This window comes from Papio anubis, chromosome 14, assembly GCF_008728515.1.
Source record: "Papio anubis isolate 15944 chromosome 14, Panubis1.0, whole genome shotgun sequence".
NCBI classification, from domain to species: Eukaryota; Metazoa; Chordata; class Mammalia; order Primates; family Cercopithecidae; genus Papio; species Papio anubis.
In genome coordinates, this window is record NC_044989.1 from 23,529,611 (window position 1) to 23,543,819 (window position 14,209).

The 14,209-nt window shown below is 37.2% G+C and overlaps 1 protein-coding gene across 8 annotated transcripts in view; it reads right to left on the reverse strand.

Moving 5' to 3' along the window:
• The window catches only part of ATAD2B (ATPase family AAA domain containing 2B), a 173,942-nt gene that overhangs the window by 133,308 nt on the left and 26,425 nt on the right, over positions 1-14,209 (reverse strand). For all 8 annotated transcript variants that reach the window (XM_031654968.1, XM_031654967.1, XM_031654965.1 and 5 more), the window contains exons 2-6: positions 11,788-11,939; positions 4,417-4,466; positions 3,899-4,052; positions 2,079-2,181; positions 1,115-1,223 (exon numbers count right to left, since the gene is read on the reverse strand). In XM_031654968.1, coding sequence (XP_031510828.1) covers positions 1,115-1,223; positions 2,079-2,181; positions 3,899-4,052; positions 4,417-4,466; positions 11,788-11,939 — 568 coding nt within the window. The remainder of the gene's footprint in view (positions 1-1,114; positions 1,224-2,078; positions 2,182-3,898; positions 4,053-4,416; positions 4,467-11,787; positions 11,940-14,209) is intronic.

Sequence of the window (14,209 nt, forward strand, 5' to 3'; positions counted from 1 at the left end):
AATATTTGCTCAATAAAGTGCCTTCATTAGAAATATCACCTCTTCAAAACTGGCTAACAAAATATTAACTACAGAATTTTTTTAAAAAACACAGTCTTCTCAATCTAAACTACACAAATAATGGGAACTAGTAAGATTCCCCTATAAAGTACTACTAATTTGCATTTACAATACACCAAATCTTCTGAAAATCCAATTCAATAAAGATTAATGCCAGGCGGTGGCTCACGCCGGTAATGCTAGCACTTTGGGAGGCCAAGGGAGGCGGATCACCTGAGGTCAGGAGTTCAACACAAGCCTGGACAACAAGGCGAAACCGCGTCTCTACTAAAAATACAAAAATTAGCCAGAGTGGTGGTGCACGCCTGTAATGCCAGGTATTCGAAAGGCTGAGGCAGGAGAATCGCTTGACCCGGGAGGCAGTCTGCAGCGAGCCGAGATCGCGCTACTGCACCCTAGCCTGAGCAACAAGAACAAGACTCTGTCTCAAAAAAAAAAAAAAAAAAAAGATTAATGCCTACAGAATTAAATCCTATAGGTATACTCTTCATCAATTTATAATCCACGGGGCCAATGTGCTGCTATCATGTTCCCAACTCCGGCCCTACAAATTCAGTCTGGGTTCTTCAGTTCAGAACCCACGAAGGCCTCAGAAAAGAATAGTATAGTCCCCTTCCACTGGTATTAGAAGTCTCTCTCTAAACTTTACTCTTTATTTCTCAGACCATACCTAAATTCAAGATCCACATAATCAGAGATTTAGAGGCCATGGATAACAAAGTAACCATCCAGTTAGAAGGTGCCTAAGTACAAAAAAGTCCTCATCTAAGAAGCAAATGAGCCCAAAGCAAATCCCATACCAGATCACTGAAGGACTACCAATGGCTACTAATGAAATACATTACATAATGTACAATGTGCACTTAAAAGGATTTTTCCAAATGAAGGAAATGAAACTCAGATTGCCAACTAAATTTAAATTATTTCAAATTATACAATATAGACCTCAAAATCCATTGTAGACTTGGTAATAGTCTACAAATATTACTTGTATATTTTATTTTTCCTCCCTCCCACCTGAACTTTCTAGAATTTCAAAAGATGCTTTACAAACCTTCTTCTTCACCCTCAGTAGAAACTTCATGATGATTTTGTATCCCATAACTATTTCTCCTTAGTGACTTTCTTCGCCTTTTCACTCTTGAATACATATCCATGTTTTCCTTTTAAAGAAAGAAATCTGTCAAATAGTAACATGACATTTATTCTCCACTATAAAAAAACAACCCAATGGGACACACCTGCTCAACAAAGTTTATTGAGCACCTATTTGCATGCCATAGATTTGTGAAAATGGAGCTTCCTAAATTAAATAAACGTAAGAAATAAAAAGGAAAAAAACTTATAACAAACTTATAAAAATGTAAAACACATAATGCCAGCAACATACTTTCTCCCTCAAGCAAATTACAGCCTAGTAGGAGGGAAATAAGACAATCACAGGTAATTATAAAAGAAAGTAAAATAAGTTAAATGCCACAAAGAGAGGTACAAAGTACTCTAGAATTCAAAGAGAAGACCCTCCTTTTGTTATGGGGTAAAGGGAAGGGAGGCAGTGTCTGAAATGAACCTTGAAACAAAGATAGAACTGCATCAGTCACTAACTAGAAGTATTAACAAGAGTAAAGGTTATAGGAACAAGAATCATTTGTTTACACTTAGGCAATGGTATGTGAGAAAACAAAGTTGAAGCCAGATCATAAACATCAAGGTGTTTTTAATAAATTCAGTGCACAACAAAAAACTATTAATGGTTCAAATCAGAAGAGTAACAGAATCACAGTTGCACTTTAAGGTGACTCATACAGCAAAAATGAAGAGGGTTTTCTTGGGAAGGTTATAGCAAGAGGAGAATGAAGAAAAGAAGCAAGCAAGCAATAAAATCCCAAATAAGTTGGAAATGAAGAGGAAGGAATACTCGTGCTAATTCAAAAACATCCAACTGTTGCATTCTCCCTTTAAATTCCTCAATTAAAATAAAACGTATTTACAAAGATTGCTACAGCTAATATACTCACAAATTCTGTATCTGTCCACATTCGAAGTCGTTCTACTTCTCCTGATCGACGATTCCGTCGGATATTAATGTTGTCCATTTCCTGTAGCACAGCTTCAGCAGTGCTACAATCATATAATAAAATCAGGATTTAGACAATGGTGGCACCATATACATAAAAGAGCTCTCTGTGAAAGCGTAATCAAATCATCTCTGATGTGTAATTATACACAACTTTTTTTTCTTTTTTGTTTTTTTTAGATAGAGTGTCCCTCTGTCAACCAGGCTGGAGTACAGTGGCCTGTTCGTGGCTCACTGCAGCCTCAACCTCCTGGACTCAAATGATCCTCCCACCTCAGCCTCCTGAGTAGCTGAGACTACAGGCATGCACTACCATGCCCAGCTAATTTTTATATTTTTTTGTGGAGATAGGGTTTCACCATGTTGCCCAGGCTGTTCTTGAACTCCTGGGCTCAAGCGATTCATTCATCTCAGCTCCCAAAGTGCTGCAATTACAGTGGTGTGCCCCACTACATCCCAATTAAATACCTCTTTCATAACCAGCATCCATTATCAGAATACAGTGCCCAATAAGAAAAGTAAAACCAGGACATCTTCTACCTTAATATACACATTAAAATAAAACTTTTTAAATATAAGGCTTTTGTTAATAAGGTCCCAATAAAAAAATCCATAATGCCTCTATGAATAATTATCAGATATATGACACTGAAAAAATACTAATTCAATCTTTTTATTGAAGATGGTGTTACGAATAACTTGTATAAAATAAGTGTATAAAATTATTTTATTTTTATTTGTATAAAAATAAGCAATTGTATAGAATAAAACAATTTGTAAAAAGTTTAAAGCCTTATAAAGTTTACTGGAAAGACTCTTTCAGAAATTGAAGTAAAACACTGACATTCAAGAAAAACATGCTAACATCTTAGCAATTTTTTTTTTCTTTTTTAAGAGATGGGCTGCTGGGCACGGTGGCTCATGCCTGTAATCCCAGCACTTTGGGAGGCCGAGGCAGGTGGATCACGAGGTCAGGAGATTGAGACCATCCTGGCTAACATGGTGAAACCCCGTCTTTACTAAAAATACAATTTAGTCAGGCGTGGTAGTACACGCCTATAGTTCCAGCTGCTCGGGAGGCTGGGGCAGGAGAATCGCTTGAACCCAGGAGGCAGAGGTTGCAGTGAGCCAAGATTGCATCACTGCACTCCAGCCTGGGCGAGAGACTGGGGTCTCACTATGTTGCCATGACTGGTCTTGAACTCCTAGGCTCAGGATCTTCCCACTTTAGCCTCCTGAGCAGCTATGACTACAGTCTCCAGTCACCACACTTGGCTATCTTGGCAATTTTTATTTTGTATTTTAAACAAATACTTACATAACAATTACTATGCATCTAGATACTGATCTAAGCATTTAACAATACTTAAGTTTTAATAATAACTTAAGCCCAAATTTGATGTTACCACTGTAGAATACGATTTCCTCTCTTGTCAAATAGGGATTGTACTGACCACCCTCTCCAGGCTGTTGTAAGGATTAAGTAGGATGACATATTATCTGAGAAGAGTCAAGTTTTACAGATGCAGACGTTGAACGGATAGTCAGCTCACTGACTAGCTAAGAGACTCAATCCCACTTACTCAGTCTCAAAACATCTTCAATTCAAAATCTTGAATTGACCCACCACACCCAGCTTCAAGTTAAGTTTTAAAAGAACTGTACTGATTGCTAAGTCGTTTCTTAAGCTATTTTTTAAAAATGTAACTGTCTTAAAAAGCAAATAATTAAATGAAATTGCTTAATACATAGCATTCATACCTATTTACTAGTTGATCAAATAACAAACTCTGGTTCACACTTTCAAATCTGTTTTTCCTGGAACGACAACTTTTTCTGACTTCCATGTCACCATTTATACAAGAAAGGTCCCCATCTCCCTTCTTTTCCCCTCGAAGGGGATGGCTTCGAAGGGCTACAAGAAGAGAGATATTTACATTTCAAAGTACAGAATACAGAAAGAAAGAAAAGAAAAAAAAAAGAAAAAATTACTTTTAAAAGACTACAAAAAGTTTAATATAACCTTTTAAAGGCTTTAATATTCAATAATCTAAAATTTCGATAAATTTTACAATGTCATAAATAATTTAAATTATTTCAGGTACACTGATTTCCCAAAGTTTAACAATTACATATATTTTTTTACTATGACTGAAATTCAGCCATTTCCAACTGTATGCTCAGCACACTATTAAATCACTCTATTTTTCCCCACTTTACTGCTTTCTCTAACATTGCAAGAATTTTAATACTAACCAGTTTTATAATAGAATACTCACATAAACTACTATGTCCGTTTGGTAATGTAGCACCAGGCTGAGAAGTTAACCTAGAACACAATTATATTTAATATGCAAACACATCAACATTTGTTTATATAAGCAAGAAATGCAATACTGCTGGAATTATTTTAATCTTTAAAATGTTATTTTAATCTTTAAAACTTTTTTAAAAGATAACTTTTTTACTGTAAGATTGGTAATATGCCAATTAATAAAACATACTAGCTAACTTAGTTAAAAGCCATTTTATTACTTTAAGAAAAGCTTTAATAACAGATTATAAACTAAGTTTACTCTGCCATCAACTTTACAAATTAAAACCCAAAAAAAAGGCTTAAGCTTAATATGTACCATAAAATTAACTGAGACCATAAGTAGCAGGGGTCACAGGCATTAACTATTGGTTTTGGTTGTTGAAATAAAATTGAAACAATGATAAATTTATTAACACAATAAACAGTAAGAAAAAAGTGCTTGCATACCTGTATCATTTAATAATTTCTTCAAAGTATGTTATTACACATCTAAACTGACAAATGAAAACAGCTGATTTATCAAAAGAGCCATTTTACAATTCTCCCTTTTGGGTGGAAGAAGAGAAACGTAAATCGCTGGAAAGTTACTAAAAAGGCCATCAAAACATGAGGACTAGGAAAAAGTCACAGTACTTCTTAGTATAGTCAGAAAGTTCAAAAGTAAAAACTAAATTGCTGCATAATAAAAGAGTTGTCAATGCAAACTAAGATATTTTTGAAATATCCAACAATTATTAGTTTCGAAGATTAAAAAACTAGGGAAAGGACAGCCAGAAAATCACAAATATATGTGACTGTCTTTTTTTTTTTTTTCCTCGAGACAGAGTCTTGCTCTATCACCCAGGCTGGAGGTACAGTGGCACGATCTCGGCTCACTGCAACCTCCGCCTCCTGGGTTCAAGCGATTCTCCTGCCTCAGCCTCCCAAGTAGCTGGGATTACAGGCATGCACCACCATGCCTGGCTAATTTTTGTATTCTTAGTAGAGATGGGGTTTCACCATGTTCATCAGGCTGGTCTCGAACACCTGACCTCAGGTGATCTGCCCGCCTCTGCCTCCCAAAGTGCTGGGATTACAGGCGTGAGCCACCACGCCCGGCCCCTGTGACTGCCTTCTATGTGGTGTGCACAAACTTTTAATCAAAATAATCTAACATTTTTGGTTACTCTAGTACTCTTCATGTTAAATTATAAATATATTATATATCACAATACCCCTGCCCAGCAAAGGACACAGTTAAGATAACTAAAGGTTATAAACAGAAACGCAAGCCAGGCACAATGGCTCACGTGAGCCTGTAATCCCAGCACTTTGCAAGGCCGAGGCGGGTGGATCACCTGAGGTCAGGAGTTCGAGACCAGCCTGGCCAACATGGTGAAACCCCCTCTTTACTAAAAATATAAAAATTAGCTAGGTGTGGTGCTGGGCACCTGTAATCCCAGCTACTCAGGAGGCTGAGGCAGGAGAATTGCTTGAACCCAGGAGGCAGAAGTTGCAGTAAGTGGAGATCACACCACTGCACTCCAGCCTGGGTGACAGAGCAAGGATCCATCTTAAAACAAAAAACAAAAAACAAAAAAAAACCTCTAACTACTATGCATCTTCAGATTGTCAAAAAACAACAAAAAAAAATCTAGCCCCCTCCTTTCCCCTAGAAAACAACAACAAAAAAATACCTTTTCCTAGTATACACTATCTTAGAGAAAATTTCATTTTTAGCACCATTGTATACAATGCACGATTCTCCAGGTATATGAGTGTGACTATAAAGTAACAAAATGGATGTAATACAGGTATTCTTAAAATGTTGTCACTGCACAATGCGTTTCTGGAATTCTTGAGAATCACTCTCAAAATCCACTTAAAACCACACAAAAAAACCAACTTTATTACTTCATAAATATACTTTTCTTTAGACCCAACAAAGCATTAACTCAGCTTGATCAGTTTATTCACAAGTCTTGGCACCAAATGAATTCTGACTGTACACAAAGCCAAATGGTTGGAATTTCACATCACTTGAATTGTTCAAAAGAATAACATGCACACCCTAAAGTCATTCCACAAAAGAAATCTAAAACTTTTTGGAACAATGGCAACATCATTGGGGAAAAAAGCACAACAAGCTTTTTGTCTGCTCTAAAGAAGACAATGCTTACTTGGCTTTTATTACTAATGAAAGATCTGTTTTAAGAAAAAATTTCAAAAAACTTGTTCTTCAATTGATCCAATTACCTTATAGTCACAGATTATTGTCATCATGATCTTTATAAAAGGGAGAGAGAGTGAAAAAGGAGACATGACATGAAATACATGAGTATATTAAGAGATTTAATATACTGAGATTTTTTGTTTTTTTTTTTTGAGACGGAGTCTTAGCCACCCAGGCTGGAGTGCAATGGTGCGATCTTGGCTCACTGCAACTACCGTCTCCCAGGTTCAACTGATTCTCTCGTCTCAGCCTCCCGAGTAGATGGGATTACAGGCACCCGCCATGATACCCAGCTAATTTTTGTATTTTAGTAGAGACAGAGTTTCACCATGTTGGCCAGGCTGATCTTGAACTCCTGACCTCAGATGATCCACTCGCCTTGGCCTCCCAAAGTGCTATGATTACAGGTGTAAGCCACCATGCCCAGCCTATACTGAGATTTTGTAAGGGTTAGCCTGCTTAAACATATGTGCCTAAAAGTTTCCATATGTATCAATGTTCCCAAAAGTTGGTCACTTAAATTGAGTGCGTAGCTTTGTTCTTTTGTTTATTTTATGAAAAGAAGGAAGGTGCGTTGGAGATTTTTTCCCTGTATCACTGTTTCCTGAATTTTTATTTATCATTTATTATTTTTTGAGGGGACAAAGCCTCACTCTGTCACCCAGGGTAGAATGCAGTGGCCCTACTTTGGCTCATTGCAACCTCTGCCTCCTCAATTCCAGCAATTCTCATGCCTCAGTCTCCCAAGTAGCTGGATTACAGGCGTGCACCACCATACCTGGCTAATTTTTGTATTTTTAGTGGTGACAAGGTTTCACCAGGTTGGCCAGGCTGGTCTCGAACTCCTAACCTCAGGTGATCCCCGCCAACCCCCGCGTCAGACTCCCAAAGTGCTGGGATTACAGGTGTGAGCTGCTGCGCCTAACCCTATTTCCTCAATTTTTAAATGGAAACTGTTTCACTTTGCATTAGGTGATTATTACATTAGAATTTTCTAGGCCGGGCGCGGTGGCTCAAACCTGTAATCCCAGCACTTTGGGAGGCCGAGACGGGCGGATCACGAGGTCAGGAGATCGACACCATCCTGGCTAACATGGTGAAACCCCGTCTCTACTAAAAAATACAAAAAACTAGCCGGGTGAGGTGGTGGGCGCCTGTAGTCCCAGGTACTCGGGAGGCTGAGGCAGGAGAATGGCATAAACCCGGGAGGCGGAGCTTGCAGTGAGCTGAGATCCGGCCACTGCACTCCAGCCTGGGCGACAGAGCGAGACTCCGTCTCAAAAACAAAAAAGAATTTTCTACAGCTTTAATTACCTGGGGCATAACCATTGCAATATCAGACTTAAAAATCATACTCATTCTCCCTTTCCCATATAAACTCAAGGCATTTAATGATTTATGAGGGTTATAAACCTCAATTCAAAAAAGTCCCAGTTCTGACAGACCTCACTTAACCACTGCCACTCCTCAATTCTAATATGCCGGAGCAGTCCACATAAGTGGTTTTATTACTAATGAAAGATCTGTTTTAAGAAAAAATTTCATATATTTCTGCCTCACCTCACTACTTCCTCATTACCTAATCACAAAAGGAAACTTTCAAGCATGCTACTACTTTTGAGTATACAGCAAATCTTTTTTTTTTTTTTTTAAGACAGGGTCTCACTCTGTCGCCCAGGCTAGAGTGCAATGGTGCGATCTCGGCTCACTGCAACCTCCATCTCCTGGGTTCAAGCAATTCTCATGCCTCAGCCTCCCAACTAGCTGGGTACAGGCATGCACCGCCATGCTTGGCTAATTTTTGTATTTTTAGTAGAGATCAGATTTCACCATGTTAGCCAGACTGGTCTCGAACTTCTGGCCTCAGGTGATCCACGCCCCTTGGCCTCCCAAAGTGCTGGAATTACAGGCATGAGCCACCGCGCCCAGCCAAGTGTACAGTAAGTCTTAGGAAAATTTCAATTTGTCTGTATCTTAGAGTATGACTATTATTCTAGATATACATCAGGTTAAATAAATGACTATTAGCTAAATAAATAACTGCTGACCAAAAAAGTCAATAAAATAGCATTCTCTACTCAAAGTATTTGTAAGCTACAACATCTGTCTATGTTAGTATGTATATTTGGGAATTTCTATATACAATATAAAAAATATATATTAAAAATATTTTTGACCAAAAAATCCTATTTTACTAAAAGTATCAATCATTAAAATTATGTTGATACACTTGGGCCTTAAACCCAGGTTTTAGCCCAAAAGAAAACTCATAATCTATCTCAAATCACTTATGAAGATTCAGAAGTTCTAGGTCCACTTTTATCTCTATCTTTATCCAATTATCTAACTCTAAAATGGAAATTTATTTTGCCAATTAACAGTAATTTCTTTGACCTTAGTGGTCTTTGCAAAGTTCTTTAGAATTCCTTATTTTTCATAGCTCATACTAATTCTTATCTGTATTCAATTTTCCTCCATATGAATTATTACTTCTAACAAATTATTTTTTGTGAAAGCACTTTAATAAGTTTACCTTACATGCTTATAAGAGTTTAGATTACCAAAATAAAGGAATCAAGATTCTCAGGTTCATGACATACAAATACAAGTCTCCAAGTAATTCTTAATTTTTTGTACTTATATTATCTCAAAATCTGAAATATTTTTAACTACAAGTTTTCCTTAAAATTAAATTCTATTGAATCTAATAGGTCAAACTGCATTTTATTTTCAGGTCATCTGAAACATCAAAAGATTTTAATTCTAAAAGTTTAACTGTTACTCAGACTCCTAGATGAATAAACTAAAAAAAAAAAAACTTTTTTTTTTTTTTCCACGAAGACAGGTCTCACTCTGCCACCCGGGGTGGAGTGCAATGGCGTGATCACAGCTCACTGTAGCCTCAAACTCCTGGGTTCACAGCATCCTCCAGCCTTAGCCTTTCGAGTAGATGGTACTACAAGCACATGCCACTGTAGCTAATTTTTTAATATTTCATAGAGATGAGGTCTCACTATGTTGCCCAGGCTGTTCTTGAACTCCTGGGCTCAAGCAATCCTCCCACCGTGGCCTACCAAAGTTCTGGGATTACAGCCATGAGCCACCATGCCTGGCCTCAAAAATCTTTTTAAATTCTGTGAGCTACTAAACATTGTCCTTTTGCCAAAACAGAAACAGTAAATGTATTAGTATTCATTATTTAAGTTTTTTACTTAAAATATATTTAGTATTTTTTTAAAGAAATACCTCACTCTAAGGTACCTAAATGATTCCTAAATGGAAGCATATCTTTCACATGCTCTCTTAAAATTTTTGAGGCCTTTTTATATGAAAGATTTCTATATGAAATATCGGCCAGGCGCGGTGGTTCATGCCTGTAATCCCAGCATTTTGGGAGGTCGAGGCTGGTGGATCACCTGAGGTCCAGAGTTCGAGATCAGCCTGGCCAATGTGGTGGAACCCTGTCTCTACTAAAACTAGAAAAATTAGGCCAGGCGTGGTGGCTCATGTCTGTAATCCCAGTACTTTGGGAGGCCGAGGCGGGTGGATCACCTGAGGTCAGGAGTTCAAGACTAGCCTGACCAACATGGAGAAACCCTGTCTCTACTAAAAATACAGAATTAGCTGGGCATGGTGGCGCATGCCTGTAACCCCAAGTACTTGGAAGGCTGAGGCAGGAGAATCACTTGAACCTGGGAGGCAGAGGTTGCAGTGAGCCAAGATAGCGTCATTGCACTCCAGCAAAACTCCATCTCAAAAAAAAAAGAAAAGAAATATCAAGATCAATTTATATAAAGGCCTGCTGGGTGGATAAAATGAGAGAAATCTAGTATATTACTTGCACTTGAATAAACTGTTAAAATCATCTTAAAAGTCCAATTTTAACACTAAAAGAACATTGTTAGGAATATTTATCTGGAAGATATTTGATTCACTCATTTAATAAATGCAAGATAGAGATTATAACAGGTAGATCAAGTCTAAAAGTATAATTACATGGCAGTACTAAAGTAACATCATCATAATGATCCAGACCTGTTTCATCTCACAGATGGATGGGTGTGGGAAAGAAAAATAAAAATAAAACTCAACAGACTATGATTCATGTATTTTTCTACTTAGCCCCCATATAATGCAAATTACAAAACATAAAATAAACTGGTACATCTTATGGAGTATATTTTAGTAAGTATAGAGACTCCTTAGGGACTAATAAATGTACGCAGCCTGTCAAAGTCTATATAACCCCAAAGATTTTTTTCCCTAGAGAATAAAAGTATCCAGAATTTACCTACACATATAAAATCAAAATATTTTTAAATACTTGAAGAATAAAAACAAAGGACTTCCCTTTTACTTCTGTTCAGTCACACATCATCAGCACTTCTACTTTAAAGAGTTTAAAGAACCCTTTAGTTCCCAGACCGATGTAAAAAAAAAAAAATTGTTTTTAATTAGAAAAAAATAAAAATAAAGACTTTAAACAAAACAGAAGCTAACGAATCTGATTTCAATGTTTAAATCTTTTCTATGTGGGTGCCTAACCTAACTACCATTTGGGAGTAAATTAAACTTAATTTTAGTCAGTTTCAAAGTAAATGTTAGTAATTTACCCTGAAACTGACAAAAATTGTTTTCCTGATACGTACTGAACCAGATACAAGCAAATTTAAGTTTAAAACAGGGTAAACAGATGAAAAGATGTCTTTAAAAATTAATTTAAATGTCATTATATCTTCATATATCAAGTGAAATAGTCAATAATCTTAAAAAAAGGGAGATTTTATTTTCAAGTAAAAATATAATTCTGACCATATGTTTTATTTAAATTTTCAGCACTATAAATACATATGCATACTCAAGAGTCATCAAAATCCTTATTGTTTTACTTATGGTAGTTTCTGTTACATACCATATATCTTTATAAAACAAATATATTTTACAGTATTATCAGGAGAAAATAAAATAACATACAAAAATTATAAAATAAGTTTAATTCAATTTACTTATAAGTATTTATAAGATACTTATTTTATAAGCTAAAAAAATTAGCATTAGTATCAGCCCTGAATCACATTCAGTAATTTAAGAAAAAACAATCAATGAGTTCTCCTTTCTCACCTGGCCTGTCCAGTTGATAAATTCCATTCCTCTCGCTGACCAGTACTTCGTGATTTTGATTTGTCTTTGCAAACAGAATCAGGTTGTTTCAAAGTGCGTTTGGCTGGAGGAGATACGTGGCTATCACTTAAACTACCATCAACTTCAGCTTTCTGAAAGACAATGTTAAAAATGTATTTATTATTCCTATTAAGACAAGTAGAATTGTTAATATTAGGGGCCAGGCTCAGTGGCTCACTCCCGTAATGCCAGCACTTTGGGTGGCTGAGGCAGGTAGATCACTTGAGGTCAGGAGTTTAAGACCACACTGGCCAACATGGCGAAACCCCGTCTCTACCAAAAAACAAAAAAAATTAGCTGGGTGTGGTGGCAGGCGCCTGTAATTCCAGCTACTTGGGAGGCTGAAGCAGGAGAATCGCTTTAACCCAGGAGGCGGAGGCTGCAGAGAGCCAAGATCAAGCCAGTGCACTCCAGCCTGAATGACAGAGCAAGACTGTTTCAAAAAAAAAAGAATTGTTAATATTCTTGGAAAATCAAGCACAGTATTTGTCAACCAATAAATATTTACTGAATTATACTACAAATATAGCAAAATGTATAATCTGTAAATATAAAAGCAAGAAAGATTACATTTATAATCAGAAAAATACGTTGTTTTTTGTTTTTATTTTGAAAAACGTTCAAGAAAGGGTGTGTGTTCTTAAACGTCTGGTGTGTATATGTATCTTTTTTGTATTGACACAATCCCTCAGACCCTCCTAAATACTCCAGTATATACCTCCCCAAACAAGGGCACTTTGCTACATTACCACCATACAACCCCCCCAATCAGTAAATGAACACTGGTATAATAGAAAGTCAAACCACAGACATATTCAAATTTTACCAAATGTCCCAACAACGCCTCTCTTTCTAAAGACAGGATACTAAACACATATTGCATTTAGTTAATGGACCTCCTCAGTCTCCCTTAATCAGTCTTTCCTTCTTTCCCTATCTTTCATGTCCTTGACTGTCAAGAGCATAGGCGAGCCAGGCGTGGTGGCTCATGCATGTAATCCCAACACTTTGGGAGACCAAGGCGGGGCAAATCGCCCGAGGTCAGGAGTTCCAGACAAGCCTGGTGAACCCATCTCTACTAAAAATATATTTTTTTAAAGCCGGGTGTGGTGGTACACACCTATAATCCCAGCTACTCGGGAGGCTGAAGCACAAGAATCCCTCAAACCCAGGAGGTGGAGGTTGCAGTGAGCAACCACTGCACTCCAGGCTGGGTGACAGACCGAGACGCTGTCTAAAAAAAAAATAAAAGAGTACAGGCCTTTTATTCTCTAGGATGACCCCCAATCTGGGCCTAGCTGATGTTCCTAATGATCAGATTCAGGACACATATTCTTAAAAAGAATAGACAGAAACGATGCTGTGCATGCTATACCTATCCTTCCCATCCCTAGGGATAACCCTCATCACTTGGTCAACCTGGTGTCTGCCAGGTTTCTTCACTGTAAAGTAACTATGTTTTCCTTTGTATTTGACTTATATATTACGGGGAATTATTTTGATAATTCACCAATACCCTGTTCCTCATCAAATCTCTACCAACCAGCCTTAGTATTCATTGACTACTCTTGCCATTATCAAATACCACAAAGATGGTGATTATCTAATTCCATCATTCCTTCTACATTTGTAGTTGGCATTTTAAGAAAGTTTACCCTGTCTCCATAAATTCATTTATTCATTTATATTTTTATCAGTATCATGGATTCTTATTTTATTCTACAAATTGTAATTTCCTACTCTATTTATTTTGCTGCTCAAATTATGTGAGATTTAGCCAGCGTGAGCCCCTTCAAAGTAATTCCTGTGTCTTTTGACACATTCTCATCATTTTGAGTACTTCCTTACTTTCTGGAACAACTGAATGTAGACTCATTTTATACTTTCCCTCTGTGGCCCTAGATTAGCATTTCTCCAAGGAGCCTTGGTTCCTCTTAGTCAATGATACTATTTAGGAACCAAAAGTTGGGCACTATATGTGCTCACTGTTACTGAGGTTTCACTGCAATTAAGTGCTCTCAGCAGAGGGACCTAAGGAATGTATAAACATATAAACATACACATGGTAAAACTCTAGCCGGGTGTGGTGGTACATGCCTGTAATCCCAGCTACTAGGGAGGCTGAGGCAGGAGAATCACTTGAACCTGGGAGGTGGAGGTTGCAGTGAGTCGAGATCACGCCATTGCACTCCAGCCAGGTGACAGAGCAAGACTCCGTCTCAAAAAAAAAAAAAACAGAAAATCTTTGAATCCACCTATTAGTTGTAAGCCCCCTATCTTTCCTGTCTTTCCAGATTGAACCAATGTATATCTCACATGTACTGATTGATGTCTTATGTCTTCCTAAAATGTATACAACAAA